The sequence below is a fragment of the Sapajus apella genome, unplaced genomic scaffold (genome assembly GCF_009761245.1).
Source record: "Sapajus apella isolate SASKATOON/1434 unplaced genomic scaffold, GSC_monkey_1.0 scaffold71, whole genome shotgun sequence".
In the NCBI taxonomy this organism is placed as follows: domain Eukaryota; kingdom Metazoa; phylum Chordata; class Mammalia; order Primates; family Cebidae; genus Sapajus; species Sapajus apella.
Window position 1 is genome coordinate 609,991 of NW_022437011.1, and position 22,767 is coordinate 632,757.

General features: G+C 49.3%; 1 protein-coding gene and 1 pseudogene across 3 annotated transcripts in view; one reads left to right on the forward strand and one right to left on the reverse strand.

Moving 5' to 3' along the window:
- Positions 1–15,915, forward strand: part of ANXA6 (annexin A6) — a 58,953-nt gene extending 43,038 nt beyond the window's left edge. The window contains exons 21-26 of one of the 2 annotated variants that reach the window (XM_032250159.1): positions 4,225–4,242; positions 5,032–5,125; positions 6,315–6,410; positions 11,411–11,469; positions 12,990–13,112; positions 15,114–15,915. In XM_032250159.1, coding sequence (XP_032106050.1) covers positions 4,225–4,242; positions 5,032–5,125; positions 6,315–6,410; positions 11,411–11,469; positions 12,990–13,112; positions 15,114–15,173 — 450 coding nt within the window. In that variant the 3' untranslated portion in view covers positions 15,174–15,915. The remainder of the gene's footprint in view (positions 1–4,224; positions 4,243–5,031; positions 5,126–6,314; positions 6,411–11,410; positions 11,470–12,989; positions 13,113–15,113) is intronic. The other variant, XM_032250160.1, reaches the window with a different exon arrangement.
- Positions 15,916–16,260: 345 nt separating this feature from the next.
- On the reverse strand, positions 16,261–17,691 carry LOC116531442 (annotated as a pseudogene). The gene has a single exon (XR_004260426.1). The product of XR_004260426.1 is annotated as a putative transmembrane protein INAFM2 (transcript).
- Between the last annotated feature and the right edge of the window lie 5,076 nt (positions 17,692–22,767).

Consider the following 22,767-nt stretch of genomic DNA (forward strand, 5'->3'; position numbering starts at 1 on the left):
AGAACACCCTCAAGCTCTTAGAAGCCTGGGTCTGTTATTAACCAGTTGCACATATGTCCAGTTTCCACTTGTGGCCCCACAGTAATTGTTAAGAGCTTCCCCTTTCACTCTGTCTTCCATGTTGAGCAATACATTATAAATAACTAATTATTATAGACCCACCATGAAATGAAGAAGTGTGGTCATTTTTAGATAATCTATACTCACTCAGACTTTTAAAACTATAATAGCTTACTGGAAATAGAATTCATCTACCATACTACTGACCAGCTTTATTGACATAGAATTCTTGGCCAGGCGCGGTGGCTCATGCCTGTAATCCACGCACTTTGGAGGCCAAGGTGGGCAGATCAACTGAGGTCGGGAGTTCAAGACCAGCCTGACCAACATGGTGAAACCCCGTCTTTAAAAAATAAATAAATACTGGCCGGGCGCGGTGGCTCAAGCCTGTAATCCCAGCACTTTGGGAGGCCAAGGCGGGTGGATCACGAGGTCAAGAGATCGAGACCATCCTGGTCAACATGGTGAAACCCCGTCTCTACTAAAAATACAAAACATTAGCTGGGCATGGTGGCGCGTGCCTGTAATCCCAGCTACTCAGGAGGCTGAGGCAGGAGAATTGCCTGAACCCAGGGGGCGGAGGTTACGGTGAGCCGAGATCGTGCCATTGCACTCCAGCCTGGGTAACATGAGTGAAACTCCGTCTCAAAAAAATAAATAAATAAATAAATAAATAAATGAAAGAAATAGAATTCTTCTACCATACCATTCACCCATTTAAAGTATACAATTCAGTGGTTTTCACAGACTTGATGCAACCATCACCACAAACAATTTTAGAACATTTCATCACCCTCAAAAGAAACTGCATACACATTAGCTGTCACTCCTCATTTCCTCCTAAACCCCCGGCCCTATAATCTCCTGTCTGTCTCTCCAAATGTGCTCTTCCAAATACCTCATGTAAACAGAGTGATATAGTAGAGTGGCCTTTTGGACTGGCTTCTTCACTTAAGGAAACACTAACTTAAAACACTACATTAAACATTTAACAGTGTTTTCAAGGGTCATCCGTGCTGTAGCATGTTGGTACTCCCTTTTCGTTGCCAAATAGTATTCTATTATCCATTCATCAGCTGACGGACATTTGGGTTATTTCCACCTTTTGGCTGTTATGACTAATGCTGCTTTAAGCATTTGTGTAAAAGTTTTTCTGTGCACATGTTTTCATTTCTTTTAGGTAGAATTGCTGGGGCATATGATAACTCTATGTTTAACCATTTGAGGAACTGCTCAGATTAATTTTTGCATGAAATAGCTAGGCTAATAAGAACAAGCTTTTGTGGCGATATTTAGTGTCCCACCACTTTTTTTTTAAATATTACAGATATTCTTATCATAAAGATGCTTTGAAAAACCTAATATGTCTGGAGTTCTCTGACCTGTGTAAGTGAGAACAATTGGCACTTTGGAAATGTTTTTGTCATTGGTAAATTTTTTAAACATGTCCCTCTCTCTCTTTTTTAAAAATGATAGTTTTATTTAGCATGTTTTTACAAATTTTTTGATAAAATACATATAAAATTTACCCTATGAATCATTTTATTTATTTACTTACTTACTATTATTTTTGAAATGGAGTTTCCCTCTTGTTGCCTGGGCTGGTGTGCAATTATGCAATTTGGCTCACTGCAACCTCTGCCTCCTGGGTTCAAGCGATTCTCCTGTCTCCTCCTGAGTAGCTGGGATTACAGGCGTGTGCCCACCATGCTCAACTAATTTTTTGATAGAGCCAGGGTTTCTCCATGTTGTCCAGGCTGGTCTCAAACTCATTGGCTCAAGCGATCCTCCCACCTTTGCCTCCCAAAGTCCTTCGTTTGCAGATGTGAGCTGCTGCACTTGGCATAGCTTGTTTTTAATAGAGAAAAATATTTTAAAAACCAGAAGCAGCCCATACTCCTAGTAGCCCTGATAACTCTTATTCAACATTTAAATTTAAAATGAAATAATATATTTGCATATTTAAGAAGTGAAATTTCAGGGAAAAAAAAAAAAGCAAAAGCTTTCCCGCATTGCTTTTTTTTAGTGTCTTCACAGTTTCTTAAGTACTTCCCAGGAAGTATGAGAAAGTTAGTGTTTGGGTTTTTTTTATCTAGATAAAAGGAACACTTTACACATTTAAGAAACATTTACACATAAAATACTTTACTTCTTCACTTAATTTAAATGGAAACTCTCCTTATCAGTATTGTAGATCAATCTCATCCTTTGTAAGAATGGCCTGGATTGTCTCCATTGATTGGATAAGCCAAAGCCTGTTTAACAAGTCTATCTCAGGACAGTTTACAGTATTTCTCTATTTCGAAAAATGCTGACTGGCACCGGGGCTCAGGCCTGTAATTCCAGCACTTTGGAGACTGAGGTGGCCGATCACCTAAGGTCAGGAGTTCAAGACCAGCCTGGCCAACATGGTGAAACCCCATCTATACTAAAAGTATTAAAAAAAAAAAAATTAACTGGGCATGGTGGCATGTGCCTGTAATCTCAGCTACTCAGGAGGCTGAGGCAGGAGAATCACTTGAACCCAGGAGGCAGAGGTTGTAGTGAGCCGAGATCATGCCACTGCACTCCAGCCTGGGTAGCAGAGTTAGACTCTGTCTCAAAAAAAAGAAAGAAAGCAAAATTCTGTAGTGGGCCGGATGTGGTGGCTCACAACTGTTATCTCCACTTTGGGAGGCCAAGGCAGGAGGATTGCTTGAGGCTAGACTGGACAGCAAAGTGAGACCCCTTCTCTACAAAAATTTAAAAAATTAGTGCCAGGTGCAGTGGCTCACACCTGTAATCCCAGCACTTTGGGAGGCCGAGGTGGATTGATCACAAGGTCAGGAGTTCAAGATCAGCCTGGTCATCATAGTGAAACCCCATCTCTACTAAAAATACAAAAATTAGCCGAGTGTGGTGGCACATATCTGTAATCCCAGCTACTCAGGAGGCTGAGGTAGGAGAATCACTTGAACCCAGGAGGAGTAGGTTGCAGTGAGCAGAGACCGCCATTACCCGCCCCCTAGTCTGGGTGACAGAGTGAGACTCTGTCTCAAAAAAAAAAAAAAAAAGCTGGGTGTGGTGACACACACCTATAGTCCCAGCTACTCAGAGGCTGAGGCAGGAGAATCCCTTGAGCCCAGGAGGTCAAGGTTGCAGTGAACAGTGATTGTGCCACTGTACTCCAGCCTGGGTGATAGAGCGAGACCCTGTCTCCAAAAAGAAAAAAGAACCCTGCAGTGAACAGTCTTGTATTATATCATGGAAGTCTATCTGTAAATCCAGTCCCTAGCAATGTAATTGCCTGATCAAATGGCATGTGCCTTTTAAATTTTAATGGTCATTGCCAATTATGTAATGAAAAGAAGAGGAAGGTTTCCCGAGCATAGGCTATTGTGAAGTGTATAAAGAGTTTAGTCTATCTGATAGAATAAAGTCAGCAGAGTTTCTGGGGGAAAGGCAAAATTGATACTCAGCCTAGGTACACAAGCCTGGGTATTTTGCTCCCAGGCTTTCCAAGTCACAGCTATTTGCCTAACAAACTAGTGTCCTAACCACAGAATTTTGCACTCTGCATAGTGCAGTGATTAAAAGTAACCCTTGTAAAATGACTTTCCCATCACTGCTTGCTGTGTGCCCCCAGGCAGGTCAGCTCCCCTCAAGGCGTCAGCTGCCCGTCTTTCCGTCTCTAAGTCGAAGGCTAAAATGACTTGTCTCTTTACATCTAGCCTTGCAATTCTGAATATGCTAAAGGGTGTAGAGAATTTTGCGCTGCTCACATTTGCATCTCAATGGTTCTATAAGGAAGTGGCAGGGATTATTTCTCTCCGCTTTCAGAACCAGAAGCTGCGACCCCGGAGTCTGCTTTAGGTTATGGGGTACGAAGGGCAGAACTCCCTGTTTCTGTGTCTTTCTCTTATCCCTCAGGTAAACACGTTTTTAGTTATTGCCAGGCCTAGCCCCATTCTGAGCTCCAGCCCAAAAAGTCATAGGAAGGTATTTTTCTCTTGTCCCTGCCTCCCCTTCCCATCGCATCCCGAGTTCTCTCGGGGTCTCTTGGGACCTCTGCCACTCCCAGCCAGGCCCCTTACCCTGCACCCCAGGGCCCCAGCACCAGCCTCCCCAGCCTCGTCTGATTCTTGCCTCCCTTCTCTCCCTCCTCTCTCCCCTCCCTGCTCTCAGGTGGCTGCTGAGATCTTGGTGAGTGTCTGTTCTTCATTTGGGTTTTAACGGCCTCTGAGTAAAGTCTGCCTTTACTGGGCCAAGCGGGGCAGAATCGAGTAGTGATTTGGGAACTTGCTGTGCGGCTTCTCTCTCTCCCCTTCAGGGCCCCTTCAGGACCCTCCTGGGTAAAAGATAGGCCAGGCAAGTGTTTCCCAAACTTCAGCTAATCATCTCTGGCATGATTTGTGCTATGTAACCACCAGCTGTTAATACTTACCTTTAAATTGACTCACTTCTAAACCTAAAATGAGTTAAGGGGAATTTAATACCAGTATAAATAGAACTAGTAGCTGGCTAGAAAGCAAGTGTGGAAACACTAATATGCAGCGTGTTCGGGTGTATTTGCCCTTGACCCAGCTTGGGGAAACGCTGGCCAGGCCATCTTCCCTGCACCTGACTGCATATGCACTTCCCAGAGGGGCTTGCAGAGAGTTTGAGGGATGGAAGGGGAATTCCCAGTCACTACTGCTCAGTGCCTGTGTGGCTACTCCCAGGAGCTGGTCCTATGTCCCCGAGGCTAAGATGGCAGTACACAGTGCTAAGCCCAACTGCGGCAGTTCACAGAGTCCCTGGGAACTAGAGAGGGGAGTGCAGAAACCATCGTGCTTGCAGATGGAAGAGGGGACCAGTCTTGGCCCCCTTGGATGGCTGGGTGAGCCCAGCTTCTGACTGCCCTCAGCCCAGGCAAAGACATGAACGTGAATAATAACTAAGGTTTTCTCATGTCCCCCCTCCCAAATCCTTGCCCCAACCGGGGCTCTGCAGGAAATAGCAGACACACCCAGCGGAGACAAAACTTCCTTGGAGACACGTTTCATGACCATCCTGTGTACCCGGAGCTATCCCCACCTCCGGAGAGGTGAGGCCTGACCTCCTTCCTTCCCAGCTCAGCAGGAAGATCCCAGAATCTGATGAGAGCCTCTCAGCTCTCTGTGGCAAGAGGAGCCAGTTGCCCACCCACCTCCTCTTTACCTAGCAGTAGCATATCATGGGTGACAGGGACTCTGGAGCCCTGGGTTCTAGTCCTGGCTCTACCTCTTACACCTCGCCTTCCTTCTCCTCCTTATGGAAGCAGGTGTGATGCCTGGGATTAGGGATAGCAACTAGATTTTACCTCGAATGCCAACTCTATTGGATTGGTAGTAGCTGCCTATAATGCTGTATTAAGAAGGATTCTGGGGCCCCGTGTCATGATTCACTGGTGATGCCTGCCAGGAGCAAGACAGCGAGAGGTGGCAGCTGCCCAAGACCCGCAATGACATCTTTGAAGCACAGGCTGCCTTGTGCCCAGGGCACACCCTTATGCAGTGACCCTGGTGCTCGGTGATCACGAAGTGCCCTGTGCACTGAGACATTTACATTTTAACATGCATTTGTCTGGCGCTTCTCAGTATTTAAGCTGCTTTAGCATAGTGGCTAAAATAATGGACTTGGGCACTGGACTGCCTTGATTTCAGTCCCCCACTCAACAGCCAGGTGACCTTAGGGAAGTTACCGAATCTCTGCGCCTGAGTTTGCTTATGTAGGAATAGGGGTTTTAGTTCTACCTCACATGATTGTTGTGAAGATACAAAAAACACAACACACATAAAGCATTGGCACAATGCCTGACTCCGTGTATGCTTCCTAAGTGTTACCATTGTGTCTTAAACCCAAGCTGACACCAGAGGAAGAGGGGGCCCAGAAAGGGGAGGGATCACTCATGGTCCCTCAGTGAGCTGGGGCAGAACCATGACTAGGACCCCCCCTCCTTTTACTACCCCAGCCTGGGTTCCCAGAACTTGGCCAAGGCTCTGAGGCCATTGGCCAGGCACGGGGACTGACTTGGGACAGATTTAGCTCTGAGCCCACGGCACCCTTGATGTCACGGCTTTTCTATCAGGTTAATCTTGCCCAATGCATTTAGGCCTGGGCTGTGGCCATATCTGCTGCCCTTCCACTTTCTCAGGCACAGCCTGTGGGAGGTGCTGGGTGGGGCCGAGAAGGGGTGATCCTCCCCCTCCTGCACTGAAGCTCACCCCTATCTCTGGGGCTTCTCTTGTGGCCAGTCTTCCAGGAGTTCATCAAGATGACCAACTATGATGTGGAGCACACCATCAAGAAGGAGATGTCTGGGGATGTCAGGGACGCATTCGTGGCCATTGGTAACTGGCAGGGACTAAGGGAAGGGCTGGGAGCACTGGGAACTTGACCAGATTCTCTGGAAGAATACAACCCTGGCAGCCTCCTAAGCTAATACTGGAAAGTAAACACTGCCACCGTTCGCCTCCAGGGGTGCTGCCAAATGTGTGATTACGGGGGAGTGTCATGAGGTCTGTACCAGGCTGCAGGACAGGGTGAGAAAATAGTTGTTGCTGGGGAAGGACCAGGAAAGCTAGGGCAGGCAGGGGAGGGGTTACACTGTGCTGCACAACCAGGTGTGTGCACCCACACACCACACACACCCCATACACACACCCCTAACATACACGAGATGCATACCATACATACACACATTCTCACATATGACACACGCTTATACAGAAAACACGTTACATATGCACGTGACAGGTGCACACCACACACACACGACACACTTCACACACATAACACATGCATACGCATACATGACACCCCCAAGACACTACACCTACACACACACCCCACTCACATACCACGCACACAGACCCATGCACACCACATATACACACCATACATCCACACACATACAAGACATACACAAGCTTGATGCACATGACACACACACCCTCACCTCCTCTCAGTACCTGACTTTTTGTTTATTATATAATTTGAGTTCTTGACTTTGAAAAAGTTTTTCCCTTTTGGATATCAATTTCACTGTGTATAAATGTGGATGAGTAGATATGGGTTAGGGCTGAAGTTGTTCTTCTCATTAGTATTCATTATTAGTGGTATCTTGTTTCATTTACTGTAAAACACATTGCATCAATACACTTTCAAAAAATCTTACCAGGCCGGGCACAGTGGCTCACACCTGTAATCCCAGCACTTTGGGAGGCTGAGGCAGGCAGATTACCTGAGGTCAGGAGTTCAAGACCAGCCTGACCAACTTGGAGAAACCCCGTCTCTACTAAAAATACAAAAATTAGCTGAGCGTGGTGGTGCTTACCTGTAATCCCAGCTACTTGGGAGGCTGAGGCAGGAGAATCACTTGAACCTGGGAGGCGGAGGCTGTGATGAGCCAAGATCACACCACTGCACTCCAGCCTGGGCAGCAAGAGTGAAACTCTCAAAAAGCAAAACAAAAATCTTACTAAGAGGTGTCAGTGGAAGATTTTCACGTAATTGCCATCAATTATAAAACACATCTTGATTTCAGAGACACTAAGATGTGGGGGAAAGTTGTTTTAGACTGGGTGAAGCCGAGGTGGCGGTGGTAGCGGTGTTACTTAGCGTGTGATGGGCCTTTACCACCGGGGACCAATGTCTAGAAACAGGACAGCCTAATGGGTAAAAGCCTGGGGTCCAGGTTGAATCCCTGCTCTGCCTTTACTCACTGGATGTTCTTGGGCAGGTCATAAAACCTCTGTGTCTCAATTTCCTCCTTTTTAAAATGGAAATAACAATAGTGCCCAGCCCAAAGGGTGGATTTTGTAAGACTGAAATGAGTTAATTGCGCATAAAGCACTTGGAATGGCGCCATTCCAAGTGCTTTATGTGTAATTAACTCATGTAATACGCACTGGGCAAGGGTTGGCTTTTACTGTTTCCCACCGAGCCTTGTGCAAAGTTAGTTGCACACAGGTTTAGTTGCATTCTCACCAGGTGCTCTTACCAGCTTACTTTACAAAGAGAACGCAGAGTTCAGAGAGGTTTGTAGAAGTAGAACCAAGACTCAAACCAGAGGCTGCCTACGCCCAAAGCTCATGTTCTTAACACCAGAATGATTAGCCTTTGGAGACACTTTCAGATTCCTACCCTCCTTGTGTATTTCCCTCTTCCCTTTCTCCTCCCACCTTGAATAGGCATACCTGTTCAAACACACACCACAACACACCAATTCACATCCCTTCGTCCCATGGCAGGCATCAGGGTCCTCTGTGGCAGACGGACAGGCTCAGTTTTTAGGAAGGCTTTTTGGATTGGTTACAGAGGAGAGAAGTTTCTGCCTATAGGGTCCAGCCCTATAGGGTCAAGTGAGTCCCTCCCTGCTGGTGTGGAGGCGAGAAATTAGAAATAAAGACACATGACACAGAGATAGAGAAAACAAAGTTTGCGCCCCGGGGTCCACTGCTACCCAAAGCGTGGAGACCAGCAGTGGCCCCAGTGCCTGGACACTGACTTTTATTGAGTACAAGTTAGGGGAAAGGGCAGGTAGGATGAGGTCATGGTGGTCAGTGATAGGGTCAGGTAAATCACATGTCTTGGAGATAGGGGGCCCAAGACTTTGAAGAAGCTGAGGTGAGGAGAAAACTTAAGGCGTCAGCACTTTTTTCATACTTGTCAAGAAATAGCAAGGTCACTATGATTTATGTTACTATTACTAATTCTTATCTTCTAAGAAAAAGAGGAAGCAGGTGCAGAAACGGAACATGAAAGTAGCCGTGGAACGTGACCGCTGAAGCACAGCACCACAGAGAGACGATTAAGGCCCCGAATGTCGGTGGGCTTCCCTGGCAGCTGTCAGGCCTGCCGCAAAAGCTTGGAGAAGCGGAGTTTTCTCCTAACTCCCCGGAGGAAGGAGATGGCTCGGCCATCTTGGATGTCTCGGCCATCTTGGATGTCTCCTTCCCTAGCTGGCTAAACAGCGGGCACTTTCACAGCACTGACACTGTCACACAACTGAGGCATCCTCCAGCAGCCCTTATGTGAGCGCGACAGAGGACTTAGAGCATCTTGCCTTAGGGTCACCTCTTTTCCAATGCCACTTCAGTCCCATACTCCTTGACCTGAGACTACTAGTAAGATTAAAGATTATATGATTATATAGATGTATATATTTGTGATTACACATGAATAGCTATGTGATTATATATGATTATATATAGGAATAACTATGTAACTATATCTTTAATTCATTTCTAATTCTATGTTTATATGAGAACATGCTAAGGCTTCAGTCCTTTGCCTTGGCTCCTGCAGGGTTTCCCCCCAACATCTGCCCAGTGTGTTTCTTAGCCAGATTGATGAAGCCCTGGGTCTGAAGTCAGGGGAGGCATCCTGGAGGTGCTTGTGGACATCAAGTACAGACTTGCAGGATGGGATTTGATTTAGAGAGATAATGTAGTGAAGGGCAGATAGGAAATGCATCTATCCAGGAAGGACAGAGGGACACAGGAATTTGCAGTTTGTTTTGGGAATGGGGGAGCAAGGGCCATGCAGTTGCAAAGGAGGCCAGGGGCTTTGGCGTTCTAGCCAAGCAGCTGGGGATTTGTTTGGGAGGTAGCAGGGAAATAGGTAAGGAGCTGGAGGTGGGAGATGTGTGATGTGATCTTTCCCACAGGGTTCCTGAGTCTGTTGCAAAGGAGTTCCTTGCTTGACTCTGCCACTGGGGTATGCAACTCCCGCCTCTTGCCATCTGTCCTCATATCTGGAGTCATTCCAGCATTCCAGCTCCAGTACTGGTGTCTGGTTCCACCACAGGCTGGAGTGCAGTGGTGCAATCTCGGCTCACTGCAAACTCTGCCTCCTGGGTTCAAGCAATTCTCCTGCCTCAGCCTCCCGGGTAGCTGGGACTACGGGCATTAGTGGCGCCACCACGCCCAGCTAATTTTTGTATTTTTAGTAGAGACAGGGTTTCACCATGTTGGCCAGGATGGTCTCAATCTCTTGACCTCAATCTCTTGATCTGCCTGCCTCGGCCTCCCAAAGTGCTGGGATTATAGGCATGAGCCACCGCCCATGTGGTGAGACACCCTCACATGGGCTCTAGAGCCTTGCAGTCTAGCAGCTGCGAAGGGCTAGAGAACCCTAAGCCTTGAGATAGGGCGGGGTTGGTGAAACCAGGCAGGCATTATCTGGGGTCAGGGTAGGGAACAGCGGCTGCCAATGCTGCAAGATTGTTCAGGCCCTGGGGCAACACTCAGCCCCAGGGATTTGTATGGTTCCTTACATTTTACCAATGGAAGGTCATTCTTTGGAGCAGTATTTTTCTAAATAGTAACTCTCAAGCACTAGGCTGCACCATAGTAAGGTGGCGACTATCCCGATTTGTGCAGGACTTTCAGTGCTATTAGGTTGGTGCAAAAGTCATTGCAGTTTTGCCATTAAAAGTGATGGCAGGTCGGGCGCGGTGGCTCAAGCCTGTAATCCCAGCACTTTGGGAGGCCGAGGCGGGTGGATCACGAGGTCAAGAGATCGAGACCATCCTGGTCAACATGGTGAAACCCCGTCTCTACTAAAAATACAAAAAATTAGCTGGGCATGGTGGCACATGCCTGTAATCCCAGCTACTCAGGAGGCTGAGGCAGGAGAATTGCCTGAACCCAGGAGGCGGAGGTTGCGGTGAGCCGAGATCGCGCCATTGCACTCCAGCCTGGGTAACATGAGTGAAACTCCGTCTCAAAAAAAAAAAAAAAAAAAAGTGATGGCAAAAATTGCAAATGACTTCTGCACCAATGTAATAAAACCTGGAATGTCCCAGGCAAACTAGGACAAGCTGGTCACTTCACCTCCAGAGTTTCAGATTCAGCATATCTGTGGTGAGGCATGAGAATCTCCCTTTCTTCCAAGTTTTCAAGCGATGCTAATGTTGTTGGTCCAGAAATCACACTTTGAGAACCACTGCTCAAAATCTTTCTAGAATCTGAATCTTTAGGGTGGAGCCTAAACCCTGAGTTTTAAAGAAGCTTTTTGGGGTGATTTCAGTACGCTTAAAAGTTTGAGGCCCCGTGCCTTGGGTTCATGAGGAGTTATTTACCTTTGAATCCCCTCCTAACCTTGGTTAGCTGTAAGCACCTTAGAAGAAAGAAAGTTACAACCAAGTAAGAGCCAGGCCTAGGGATGAGCCAGAGGAGGAAGCATGGGGAAGGGGAGTGAAGGTGCCTGAGCATGACCCTGCAGTTGACAATGATCTGCAGACCCACGCAGGGATAGATGAGGTGGGGAGGTGGGGGGGCCAGTCCAGTGTCTCGGCTCACAGCCTCTCACCACGTTCCCCGCATCTCTCTGCTCTTCCTACCAGTTCAAAGTGTCAAGAACACGCCTCTCTTCTTTGCCGACAAACTTTACAAATCCATGAAGGTAAGAAAGCATGCTCTCGTTTCTTTCCCTTCAAGCACTGACTGACATACGCACACCAACAGATGTACACCATCCCCCAGATGGGGATTCCTGGCCTCTGTTTCCTCTCCTTTGAGTTATCCGCATCTGCCTTGTCTGGCTCTAGGATGGTATTTCCCAGCTGGGAGTGATTTCCCCCACCATCACCCCCACTGGAGGATATCTGGCAATATCCAGACACATTTTTGGTCATCACAACTTGGAGAACTGCCACCTGCATCTGGTGGGGAGAGAGCAAGGATGCTGCTAAACATCCTCAGTGCACAGGACAAGCTTGTGCAACAAGGAATTACCCAGCCCGAAAAGCCAAGCCTGAGAAATGCACTCAGGGGCCACAGGGCTGGGTAGGAACCAGTCTCTGCCCTCTCAGAGCTCATAATCTATCAGGTGACACAGGATCTCCTATGACAAATAGTCATCAAAGGCCACAAGCATGCCCCTCCCTTCTGGGAGAGCCCAGGCCACGCTGGCCACCCTCTCAGCCACTAGAGCCTTCGCTGCTGACGGCCTGCGCAGGCAGGAAGGTAGGAAGGAACCTGAGACCCTCAGTCTACAGTCTCCAAATGTGACAACCATTCTTTTAAGTCCTCACTGTGTGTCAAGCCTGTGCCAAGGGCTTCATCTCTCTGACCACATTTGACCCTCGTGGCAGTCCTGTGACGTTGTGGTAGGAAACTGAGGCCTAGGCAGGGTAAAGCATAGCCCACATTTACATAGCTCCTAAGAGACAGAGCTGGGACTCGAACCTATCTCTGATTCCTAGGCTGGTGCTCATAGCTCCCTGGGGGCAGAGGTAGCTCTGGCTGCCCATATATTCCATGCCCTGTGCCTGCTCCTTGGGCACTGTATTAGTTTCCTAGGGTGCTGTAACAAATTCCATGAATTGGGTGACAGCAGAAGTTTATTCTCTCATGGTTGCGGAGGCCAAAAGCCCAAAATCAAGGTGTCGCCTGGGTTGGTTTCCTTCTGGAGGCTCTGGGGGAGGAACTTTCCCCTGCCTCTCCTAGCTTCTGGTGCTTGCCAGAAGTCGTTGGTGTTTCTGGCTGTGAGTGCATCTCTCCAGTCTCTGCCTCTGTCCTCACCTGGTTCCTTTGCTGTGTGTATGTCTGTGCCCCCTCCCTTCTTATAAAGATATTGGTTATTGGTTTAGGCTTCAATCCAATTAAGTATGACTTCATCTTAACTGATTACATGTGCAAAGACCTTATGTCCAAATTATATCATGTTCTGAGGTTCCAGGTGGACATGAGTTTTGGAAGGGACGCTATTCAACCCATATACACCTTTTTTGCCTGTCAGTCTGGCCAGTCCTGGGCACAGGGGAATTTTGGTTCAGGACTATTTGCAGAAGACAGAGGCAGAACATCCGCCCTGTTTTTGGAGGGAACAAGGGAGAGAGGCAGATGGACATCACTGTTTCTTGCCTGATTGGGCTCTGTCTCTCCTCCCGCCTATGTCTCCCTCCTGCCTGGCTCTACCAGGGTGCTGGCACTGATGAGAAGACTCTCACCAGGATCATGGTCTCCCGCAGTGAGATCGACCTGCTCAACATCCGGCGGGAATTCATTGAGAAATACGACAAGTCTCTCCACCAAGCCATTGAGGTAAGGGGAGGGGCTACAGGTTAGTGGGAAGTGGGTGAGTGTCAAATCCCTAATGTAAGATTAGAAGTCTTTATTCCCATGGACTTTTTCCCAGTGGGTGGCTGCTTTGAACCGCCAGGATATTGAAATGAAAGGGGGCCTTGTTGCCTTGTTTATACCAAAATCAATTCCAGAAGAATTAAAGGTTTATGATTAAAGATTTCCGAATAAAAAGCCCATTTTTTACTTTTTTTAAAGCAATGTCATGGAAGTATAATTTCCATATCATGGCCAGGCACAGTGGCTCACACCTGTAATCACAGCATGTTGGGAGGCCAAAGCGAGTGGATCACCTGAGGTCAGGAGTTCGAGTCCAGCGTGGCCAACATGGTGAAATCTTGTCTCTACGGAAAATACAAAAATCAGCCAGGTGTGGCGACCTGTAATCCCAGCTACTCAGGAGGCTGAGACAGGAGAATCACTTGAACCCGGAACATGGAGGTTGCAGTGAGCTGAGATCATGCCACTGCACTCCAGCCTGGGTGACAGAGCAAGATTCTGTCTCAAAAACAGACACACAAACAAACAAAAAACATATCCTAAAATTCACCTGTTTAAAGGGTACAATTCAACAGTTTTTAATAAATTTACTGAGTGTGGCACCATCCCCATAATGCAGCCAGTTTACAAACACTTCTGTGATCCCACTAAGCTCTCTCATATCTGTTTATCTAGTTCCATCTCCAGCCGTAAGCAACCAGCAAGCTACTTTGTGTCTCTGTAGATTTGCCTTGCCTGAATATTTCATATAAATGGAATCACCTAATAGGTGACCTTTTGTGTCTGACTTTTTTTTTTTTAAGGCAGAGTCTTGCTCTGTTGCCCAGGCTGGAGTGCAGTGGTGCCATCTCATCTCACTGCAACCTCCACCTCCTGGGTTCAAGCAAGTCTCCTCCTGGCTTCAAGCTGGGCGTAGTGATGTATGTCTGTAGTTCTAGCTCCTCGGGAGGAGCTCATCGCTTCACCCAGCTTATTTTTGTATTTTTAGTAGAGACAGGGTTTCACCGTGTTGGCCAGGCTGGTTGCTAGCTCCTGACTTCAAGTGATCCACCTGCCTTAGCCTCCCAAAGTGCCGGGATTACAGAGGTGAGCCACTGCACCCGGCTGTGTCTGACTTTTTTGACATACGGAGCTTACGTTTTTGGTCTCTGAGATCAGCCAGAATCTTAAAGTTTGATGCTTGGCTCCATTTGGCTAACAAGACTAGGGACATCTCACAGTCTGTCTCTTGCAGACTTAGTAGGAATGTAAGTAAATTGTTAGCACATTTTGATACTATATTATGTTTTAAAATCATATATCAAAAAATATAAGAACAAACAAAATCCCAGAAACCGTGTCTCATAACAATGATAGGAGTCCCTGAGAAAGGAGAGCCATACCCGTGAGTCAGGAAGTCTGGCCTCCCCAGTCTGACCGTGTGCCAGACCACTGTGATGTGTGGTGAGCATGATGGTGTTCACACCTGTTCCCAGCAATGGCCTGGCAGTCAGTGATCAATATTGTTTGTTCAAATAAGGAATCACCTGACACAATAGGGCCATGGAGGAGGGTATCAGCAGAGTGCCAGGGAAACCAAGGGAGGCAGGAATTTACTCTGCCTCAGAGGAGAGGGCCCCGCTGGCAGACAGGATTGGGGGTGCATAGGGGCATGCTGGACAGGTGGAGAGAGGACTGAGGTGCTCCTGGGGAAAAGGAGCAGGTGAAGCTGCAGAGCTCTGCACAGGTCAAATCCCAAAGGGCCTTGAATCCAGGCCAAGAGCTTGCACATCTTCCTGGGGATAAACAGAAGGGGCGTGGTCACATTTATGTGTTGGGTAGATCCCTCTGACCTACATGTGGCAGCTGTACTGGCCATGGAGAGAAGCCAAGGGAGATGTCCAGACAGATGGGCATTTGGGAGGAGGGGGCATTGAGGCTGGAAGGACTGTTTTCACTCACTCTCCTCTCTGCCTGTGCCAGGGCGACACCTCCGGAGACTTCCTGAAGGCCTTGCTGGCTCTCTGTGGTGGCGAGGACTAGGGCCACAGCTTTGGGGGGCACCTCTGCCAAGAAATGGTCATCAGCACCAGCCGCCACAGCCAAGCCCGATTGTTCCAGCTCCAGAGACTAAGGAAGGGGGAGGGGTTGGGGGAGGGGTTGGGGTTGGGCTCTTACCTACAATGGAGCTTAGGAAAGGCTCCCACTCCCACGGGCCATCGAGGGCCCAGCACAGCTGAGTGGCTGAAAAACAGTACCCATAGATCCTGTCCACCTCCATTCCCCTCTGACTCCGCAGCCTTTCCCAGCTTCCTCCCCCGCTACAGCCTCTGCCCTGGTTTTGACTATGTCAGATCCAAAAATACCCTGAGCCTCTGTCTGTAGAATGAGTAGTGTCTGTACTTTGAATGATGGGGTTGGTGGCAGGTGCCAGTTGAATGTGTTGGGCAGGGGGGCGGGAGGAGCAGTAAACGTGCTGGGGCAAACTGACAAATCTCCCCATCCATTTCACCACCCTTCTCCATCCAGGCCACACTAGAGTACTGGACCAGGAATTGGGAGGCCTGGGTTCAAATCTGCATCTGCCATGTACCTGCCTTCTGACCTTGGGCCAGCCCTTTTTCCTCTCTGAATCTCTATCTTCTTATCTACAATGAGAGAGTTAGACAAAAAAAATTATTGGCCTCCCTTCTAACATTAACATCCTAAAGTGTGCGTCTGATCCATTCCCTTGACACTTTTTATCTCTAAAGAAAAAATAAAGAGATGCACAAACACATAAACACGTTTCCAGTGAAGGCCTCTGTCTTCTACTTAGACGTGCAGCCTGGATTTTCCTTATTAGAGCCTGAGGTGGTCAGGTCTGTCCAGGAGTGAGTTATGTCTTTAAATCCTTGCAAGGTGTTTCCTGGGAAATACACAGGTGAATCTGAGTTTGCAGCAAGCCTGAGAAGGCTGGTCCAGCCCTGATCTGGGTCTCAGTTTTCCCCTCCTCCCCTCTGGCTGCCTGGACATTCTGTATGCTTTTCATGCATTTCAACCAAGCCCAGACTTCCTCTTTTGAACTATGCAAGTGCACCTGAGGCGGTCTCCATCTGGAGAGGTTCATGGAAAGTTTTTTTTTTTTTTTCTACTTCTCCTAAGGCTTTCCACAGCCATGTTAACAGTCTAAGAATGATTATACTCTCTTGTGTAAGAACGTCATAAACTTGTCTTTCAGAAATAGAAGGGGAAGAGAGGAAAGAGGGAGTGATTTTAAGAAGCCGTGTTTGTGCCCTTCCGGCCAGGTGTACTTTGGGGGCCAGCAAATAGCCCTTGCTTGGCCCCTTCAGTCAGTAGCTACCCAGGGTGTGGGAGGATATACATAGAATTCTATGTGATTATAGCTTCTAGTGCATATGTCAGCAACTATATACAGGGATCTAGAAATTTAATGCATCTCTGACCACTGAAACTAGGTTGATGTACCTGAGCTCCACTACTTTTGGTGCCCTCCTCCTTTCGAGAGCTTCAGCTTACTTAAAAAGAGCTCCTACAGCTCCCTCCTTCCCCTGAGTCTTGGGGGAAAGCCCGAGTCACCCCTGCATGTAGGATACACCAGACCTAGCGGCGCAGAAGGTTTTGGTGCTGGGATCTCCCCACCCCTCCCCCATCCCCCTAGGGCTCAGGGCCCTGGTGCCGCCCGGTCCTGGGCAGCAGCCCCCCAGCCCCCCAGGCCCCCGGAGAATCGTGGTCCCTTGGCTGAAGATGTGGCTGCGGGCCGCCAGCTCCGGGACCAGCCGGCGATGGTGGGAGTTCGGGGGGCGTTCACTCCCGTGGGGGTCACTCCCGCGGGCTCTCCACCCCATCCTGATGCGAAGTCCTTCCTCTCGGCTTGGGGAGGATGGTTCCCGGCCGCCCCCAGCGCCGAGGGCTTCAACGACTCCCGGGCGCCGCCGCCGCTTCCTCCTCGTCCTCGTCCGGCCCCCGAGGCCGCTCAAGCGGCCCGACCGGGGGGCTGTCCGCAGGGAGCTCCGGAGGCGCCGGCCGCGCCCCCTGCAGTGGGGGAGCGTCCCGCGGCGGGACGACCCGGTGGTGTTGGGCCCCGTCACCGCCGCCGCTCACCAAGTCACGGACGGGCCGGTGGCGTTGGAGCCGCCGGGGGGCGGGCCGGTGGCGTTGGAGCCGCCGGGGGGCGGGCCGGCGGCTCCCCCCGAGGTCCCGGCACCCACCGGCTGCCAGATGAGGCTGTAGTAGACGGCGAGCACGATGGCGGCCAGCGACACGGAGAGCACGAGGGCGAACACGGTGGCGAGCCGGACCCACTTCTTGTTGGTCTTGGCCGCCATCTTCGCCTTCTTGTCCCCGGTGTAGGTGGCCGGCTTGCCCCGCTCGGCCGGGGCCGCGTCGCGCTCCTTCATGGGGGGGGCCGGGCCTTTGCCCCGGTGCTCCACGGCCCCGGCTGGAGGGGGGCTGGCGGCCTGCAAGGACTGGGCAGGGGGCGGCCCGGCGCCTGAGCAGAGAGCAGCTGTTTGGGAATTGCCACTCAACCTCCTGCCAGTGGCAGTGGTGTGGGAACTGCTGGCTGTTTAACATTTCCCTATGGCCAGGTGCAGTGGCTCATGCCTGTAATCCCAGCACTTTGGGAGGCCAAGGTGAGCAAATAGCTTGAGTAGTGCAGTTTAAGACCAGCTTGGGCAATATAGCAAAACTCCGTCTCTACAAAAAAATGGGAAAAAAATTTGCTGGAGGTAGTGGTGCTTGCCTGCAGTCTCAAGAGGCTGAGGTGGGAGGATCGCTTGAGCCCAGGAGGCAGAGGTTGCAGTGAGCCATGACTGCTCTACTGCACTCCCGCCTTGACTACAAAAGGACATCCTGACAAAAAAAAAAAAAAAAAAAAAATTCCCTGGATTCATGGTGCCCCAGCACAGCTGCAAGCAATAAATCGCCACCAGAATAATCCCACTTGAGAAGCTTTGCCTCCATGGCCATTACTTCATTTGCAGGGGTGATCACCCTTTACCAATGAGGAAATTTGGCGAAACAAATTGCCTGAAGACATAGGCAGTACATCATGAATTGACTCACTGGAAATGGTCTTAGAGATGGCCCCAACCAACCCCCTTGTTTCACAAGTTTGGTAACTGAGGCCCAGAGGACAGGACTGTGACTACGTTATTAATAAGGGCTCGATGTGAGGCTAGAACCCAGCTGTCCTGATTCCAGGCTCTGCTCTCTGCTGACACTTCCTCCTTTACCTATTGACTAGGAAGCCAGACTGAGCTGGGAGGGAGAAGTGTCAGGTTGCCCAACCTGAATTTCAGAACCCAGAAGTGGTAAATCAGCACTCTAACATGCTTCCCCATTCCCACCAGAACTTGGGCTTCCTACAGGAGATTTCCCCACTTTAGGGTTGGAGTGAGGTGAGTGGCAAATTGTAGTTACATAACTGAGCGCCCTGCTCAGTGATTAGGTCTGTGGACGCAAGCAGGCCTGAGTCCAAATCCCATCCACTACTATTAATAGAAGTAAATAAGTAACTTGACCTGTCTGTATTGGCAATGCATGTTTATTTCTGAGCACACTGTCTAGAATATAGGAAGGACTCAGTAAGTATATCAGCTTTTTATTATCGATAACAGGCAGGATTCTATTTTAGAGAAGAGTAATCAGGGTCAGAGGGGGAAGTCTGATGCTCTACACTATGCCTGCTACCCTCAGAGAGCTAAGTGGGGAAAGATTATTAGAAAAATCTCAACCAGACCAGGTTCAGTGGCTACGCCTATCTTCCCAGCACTTTGGGAAGCTGAGGCAGATGGATCACCAGAGGTCAAGAGTTCCAGACCAGCCTGGCCAACATGGTGAAACCCCATCTCTACTAAAAATACAAAAACAGGCTGGGCGTGGTGGCTCACGCCTGTAATCCCAGCACTCTGGGAGGCCGAGGCAGGTGGATCACCTGAGGTCGGGAGTTCAAGACCAGCCTGACCAACATGGTGAAGCCCCGTCTTTAAAAAAAAAAAAAATACAAAAACAACAACAACAAAAATTAGCTGAGTGTGGTGGCAGGCGTCTGTAATCCCAGCTACTTGGGAGGCTGAGGCAGGAGAATCGCTTGAACCCAGCAGGCAGACGTGGCACTGCGCTAAAATCACACTACTGCACTCCAGCCTGGGTGACAAGAGCAAAACTCCATCTCAAAAAAAAAAGAAAAAGAAAACTTTCAACCAAGCAAGGGACACTGAGTACAGAGGCAATGACTTAACGACAGGGAGGACTAACAAGGGCTCCTCGGAGAAGGGGACATTTAGGAGCACCTCAAGAGATGGCTAGAGAAGCTCTCACATCAGAAACTACTGAAGGAGGGAGGGGTTCCAGGTAGAGGCAATGACTGAAGCAAAGGTGCAGAACTGGGAAAGGAGAGGTCCATGGGAGAGCTGGGGCCCGTCACCTGCTGTGTGAGGACACCCTATGGGAAGGTCACTGAGTCCAGGCTGAAGAGTGTGGACTTTATCCTCCAGGCACTGGCTGAATGTGCTAGGGAGGGAGAGTATATGATTAGAGATGTCCTTTAGAAAAGACATCCCCAGCGACCAGTGTGGAGGAGACAGGTGTGGAGGGACAAGGACACAAACCAGCACAGAGAAAGCAGAGCTGGCAAAAACAGAAGGACACTGGGGAGTGAGAAAACAGGGAAAAGGGCCCTAAAGTGCCATGGGGACTGAGCGGGGAGGAGGCAGATATGAAGCCAGGTGCCATTCCCTAAGAACCCAGAGAAGGACATGGGGACAGAGGTCCCTGGTGTAGGCTGTCCCACTGCCCTCCTTCAGCCAGGTAGGGACTGACAAAACCCTAAACCAGAGCCGTCTGGGAATGACCCCACCCCCACCCCCACCATACACACAGGCCCAGCTGTTAAAATTTCCAGAACATGCATTTCTTCTGCGGGATGGTCCCACCCCTTCCTCCCAGCTACCACAATCTGCCTGTTTTGCTGCCAGCTGCATGCAGAACCCTTCCTGGGAGGGACTGAAAGGAAAGCAGGGAGGGTAGGAAATTGACAGTCCATACCCCTCTTTCCCATGTGCCTTCTATCCACTCAAGGTCCATAAATATTGCTTGTCACACACACTATCACTGCCAGCCATACCCACAGGGCACACACTGGAATGAGAAACACATTGCTGCTAATACTAAGGAGTGTAAGTTATTCTGCGGGTAACACATACAGAGACACACATTGTTGACCACATAGAGAAAATAATATATTTTTTAAATTTGCTGGTAACAACCAAACATACAGACGGGGGGGGTGTGTGTGGGGGTGGGGGGGGTGGGTGTGTGTGCGCACGCACGCTGTCCACATGGGAAACACCTCGCATATATATCCTAACTTGTTCTTCACACACAGTGGGGCATGTGCACACTCACACTTTTCTTAACGCACAGCCTTACTGTGCCCCACACACCTCCAGAAATCAGGAGTCTGTGCTTTCGTTTGTAAGCCCATCAGGACAGTAACCAACCAGGCCATGTGGAGGACGGGCTTTGAGCCCAAGAGCCCTGACTTGAGCTCTGATCCTACTTGGCATCCTGCTCTGGGAGACAAGACCAGCTCCCTGGAGAACCAGGCAGTAAATGGGATCAAGCCTTGGAAAAGGAATAAAGTCCCCAGGGAAGGCTTTCTGGAAATGGTGAGGTGCACGGCGAGGAAAATTTAAAGAGGTAGCAGAGAGTGATTCTCCTTCAAATGCATGGATCCCATTCTATTCCCTTTTCCAGGAGTGCTCCCGAAACTGGTGGTGAAGGGGTTAATAGTGTCAGCTCCCACATCCCTTGCCCCTACAAGGCCTTGAAAAACCAGAGTGCTGGGATTTGCCCTTGAGTCAGGGTCACTACCTTCCTGCTGTTTTGGCTGTTCCCAGGATAAAACTCCCCTGGTGAGTGAGATGGAAACCTAAAATGAAACCTCGCTAGACTGTGGACTCAAGCCTCATCACTGTCACCTTTGTCAGCAGCAGCAGCAGTGCCAAATCTATCATCACCATTATCGCCTCTCCCTGAAGCCTGATCTCCCGTTGGGGTTAGAATGTGCTGATTTTGCTTGAGCAATGCACTCTCTCACTGGGCCTCAGACTCTCAATTTTCCTACATTGGAAGATACTTTAGGGGCAAAATGAGATTAAGTGCATGAGGAGCCTAGCACAATACCTGGTACCCTGGGGATGTTCAGGTCCTATTACCTGCCCTTCTCTCTGTCCTTCCCAGTGTCCTCTCCCCTCTTTTCTCTCTCCCATCCCAGGGTCCAGGTTAATTGCAGTGCAATATTTGCATAGACGTGAGACCTCACCCGGGGAAATTCCCCCTGGTGACCAACCAGGCTTCCTTTCTGAGGTCAGGCCACATCATCAGACACTGCTTCTTCCTCTCCGGCTTGCCACTGCCACCGCTGGCTTTCGCTCCTGTCATCTGGCAGGGTTAGATCCCGGCACACAGATTTAGGGTCATCCTTTGACCTTGGGCGCTGTCCAGAGGGTGGGGATGTGGAGGCTGGGCTAGGGACCCAGAGCGCAACAGTGAGGTGATAGATACTCGAGGAGAGGAAGCGGCAGCAGGTAGGTGGTGGTTAGGAAACCTGGACTGCAATTTGAACTCATCAGTAACTCCCTGCCTGGCCCTGGGCACGAGCCTTTTCTTCTCTGAGTCTGTCTCCCCTTCTGTCCAGTGAGAAGATTGGTCAAGATAATCTTTAAGCTTTGTTCCAGATCTGACAGACTAAGAAGCCACTTCCCTAGCTTCCACTTCCTTTGGCAGCACAGTGTTGCAACATTTGTACTTGGATCCCCTTCCTTTGACAAGAATCTTGCAACATACCACCCTGTATCAGCTTCCTTGGAAAGCACAATTTTGCAAAATGCCTCCCTGAATCCCATTTTTCAAATGCTAACAGAATTACACATACCTCCTCTCCACTTTGTTAATTAGCTTGAGTTTTAACTTTTCTTTTCCATGTATAATGTTCTGTGAACCCCCAAAAGAGGAATTCTCTTTACATTCTGAGATTTGTTGTCCCCGCAATCTCTAATCCTGGTATTGAAAAGTCACCTTTCTGATACAAAAAGAGGCAACAACTTGGGAGAGCACAGTGACTCAAGGACAGTAAGATCCTGGGATCACCTGCATCAGAACCAGCTGTTAAAAGCGTAGCCTTGTCTCAAAAAAGAAGAAAAAGCCGGGCACAGTGGCTCAAGCCTGTAATCCCAGCACTTTGGGAGGCTGAGGCGGGTGGATCACGAGGTCAAGAGATCGAGACCATCCTGGTCAACATGGTGAAACCCCGTCTCTACTAAAATACAAAAAACATTAGCTGGGCATGGTGGCGCGTGCCTGTAATCCCAGCTACTCAGGAGGCTGAGGCAGGAGAATTGCCTGAACCCAGGAGGTGGAGGTTGCGGTGAGCTGAGATTGCGCCATTGCAGTCCAGCCTGGGTGACAAGAGCGAAACTCCATCTCAAAAAAAAAAAAAAGGCAGCTTCTAGGGCAGTGGTCACAACTTTGCACCTCAAAAATCACCTGGGGAGCTTTATCAATACTCATGCCCAGGCCACAGCCCCGGAGATTCTGATTTAATTAATCTAGGGCAGGGCCTGGGACGGTT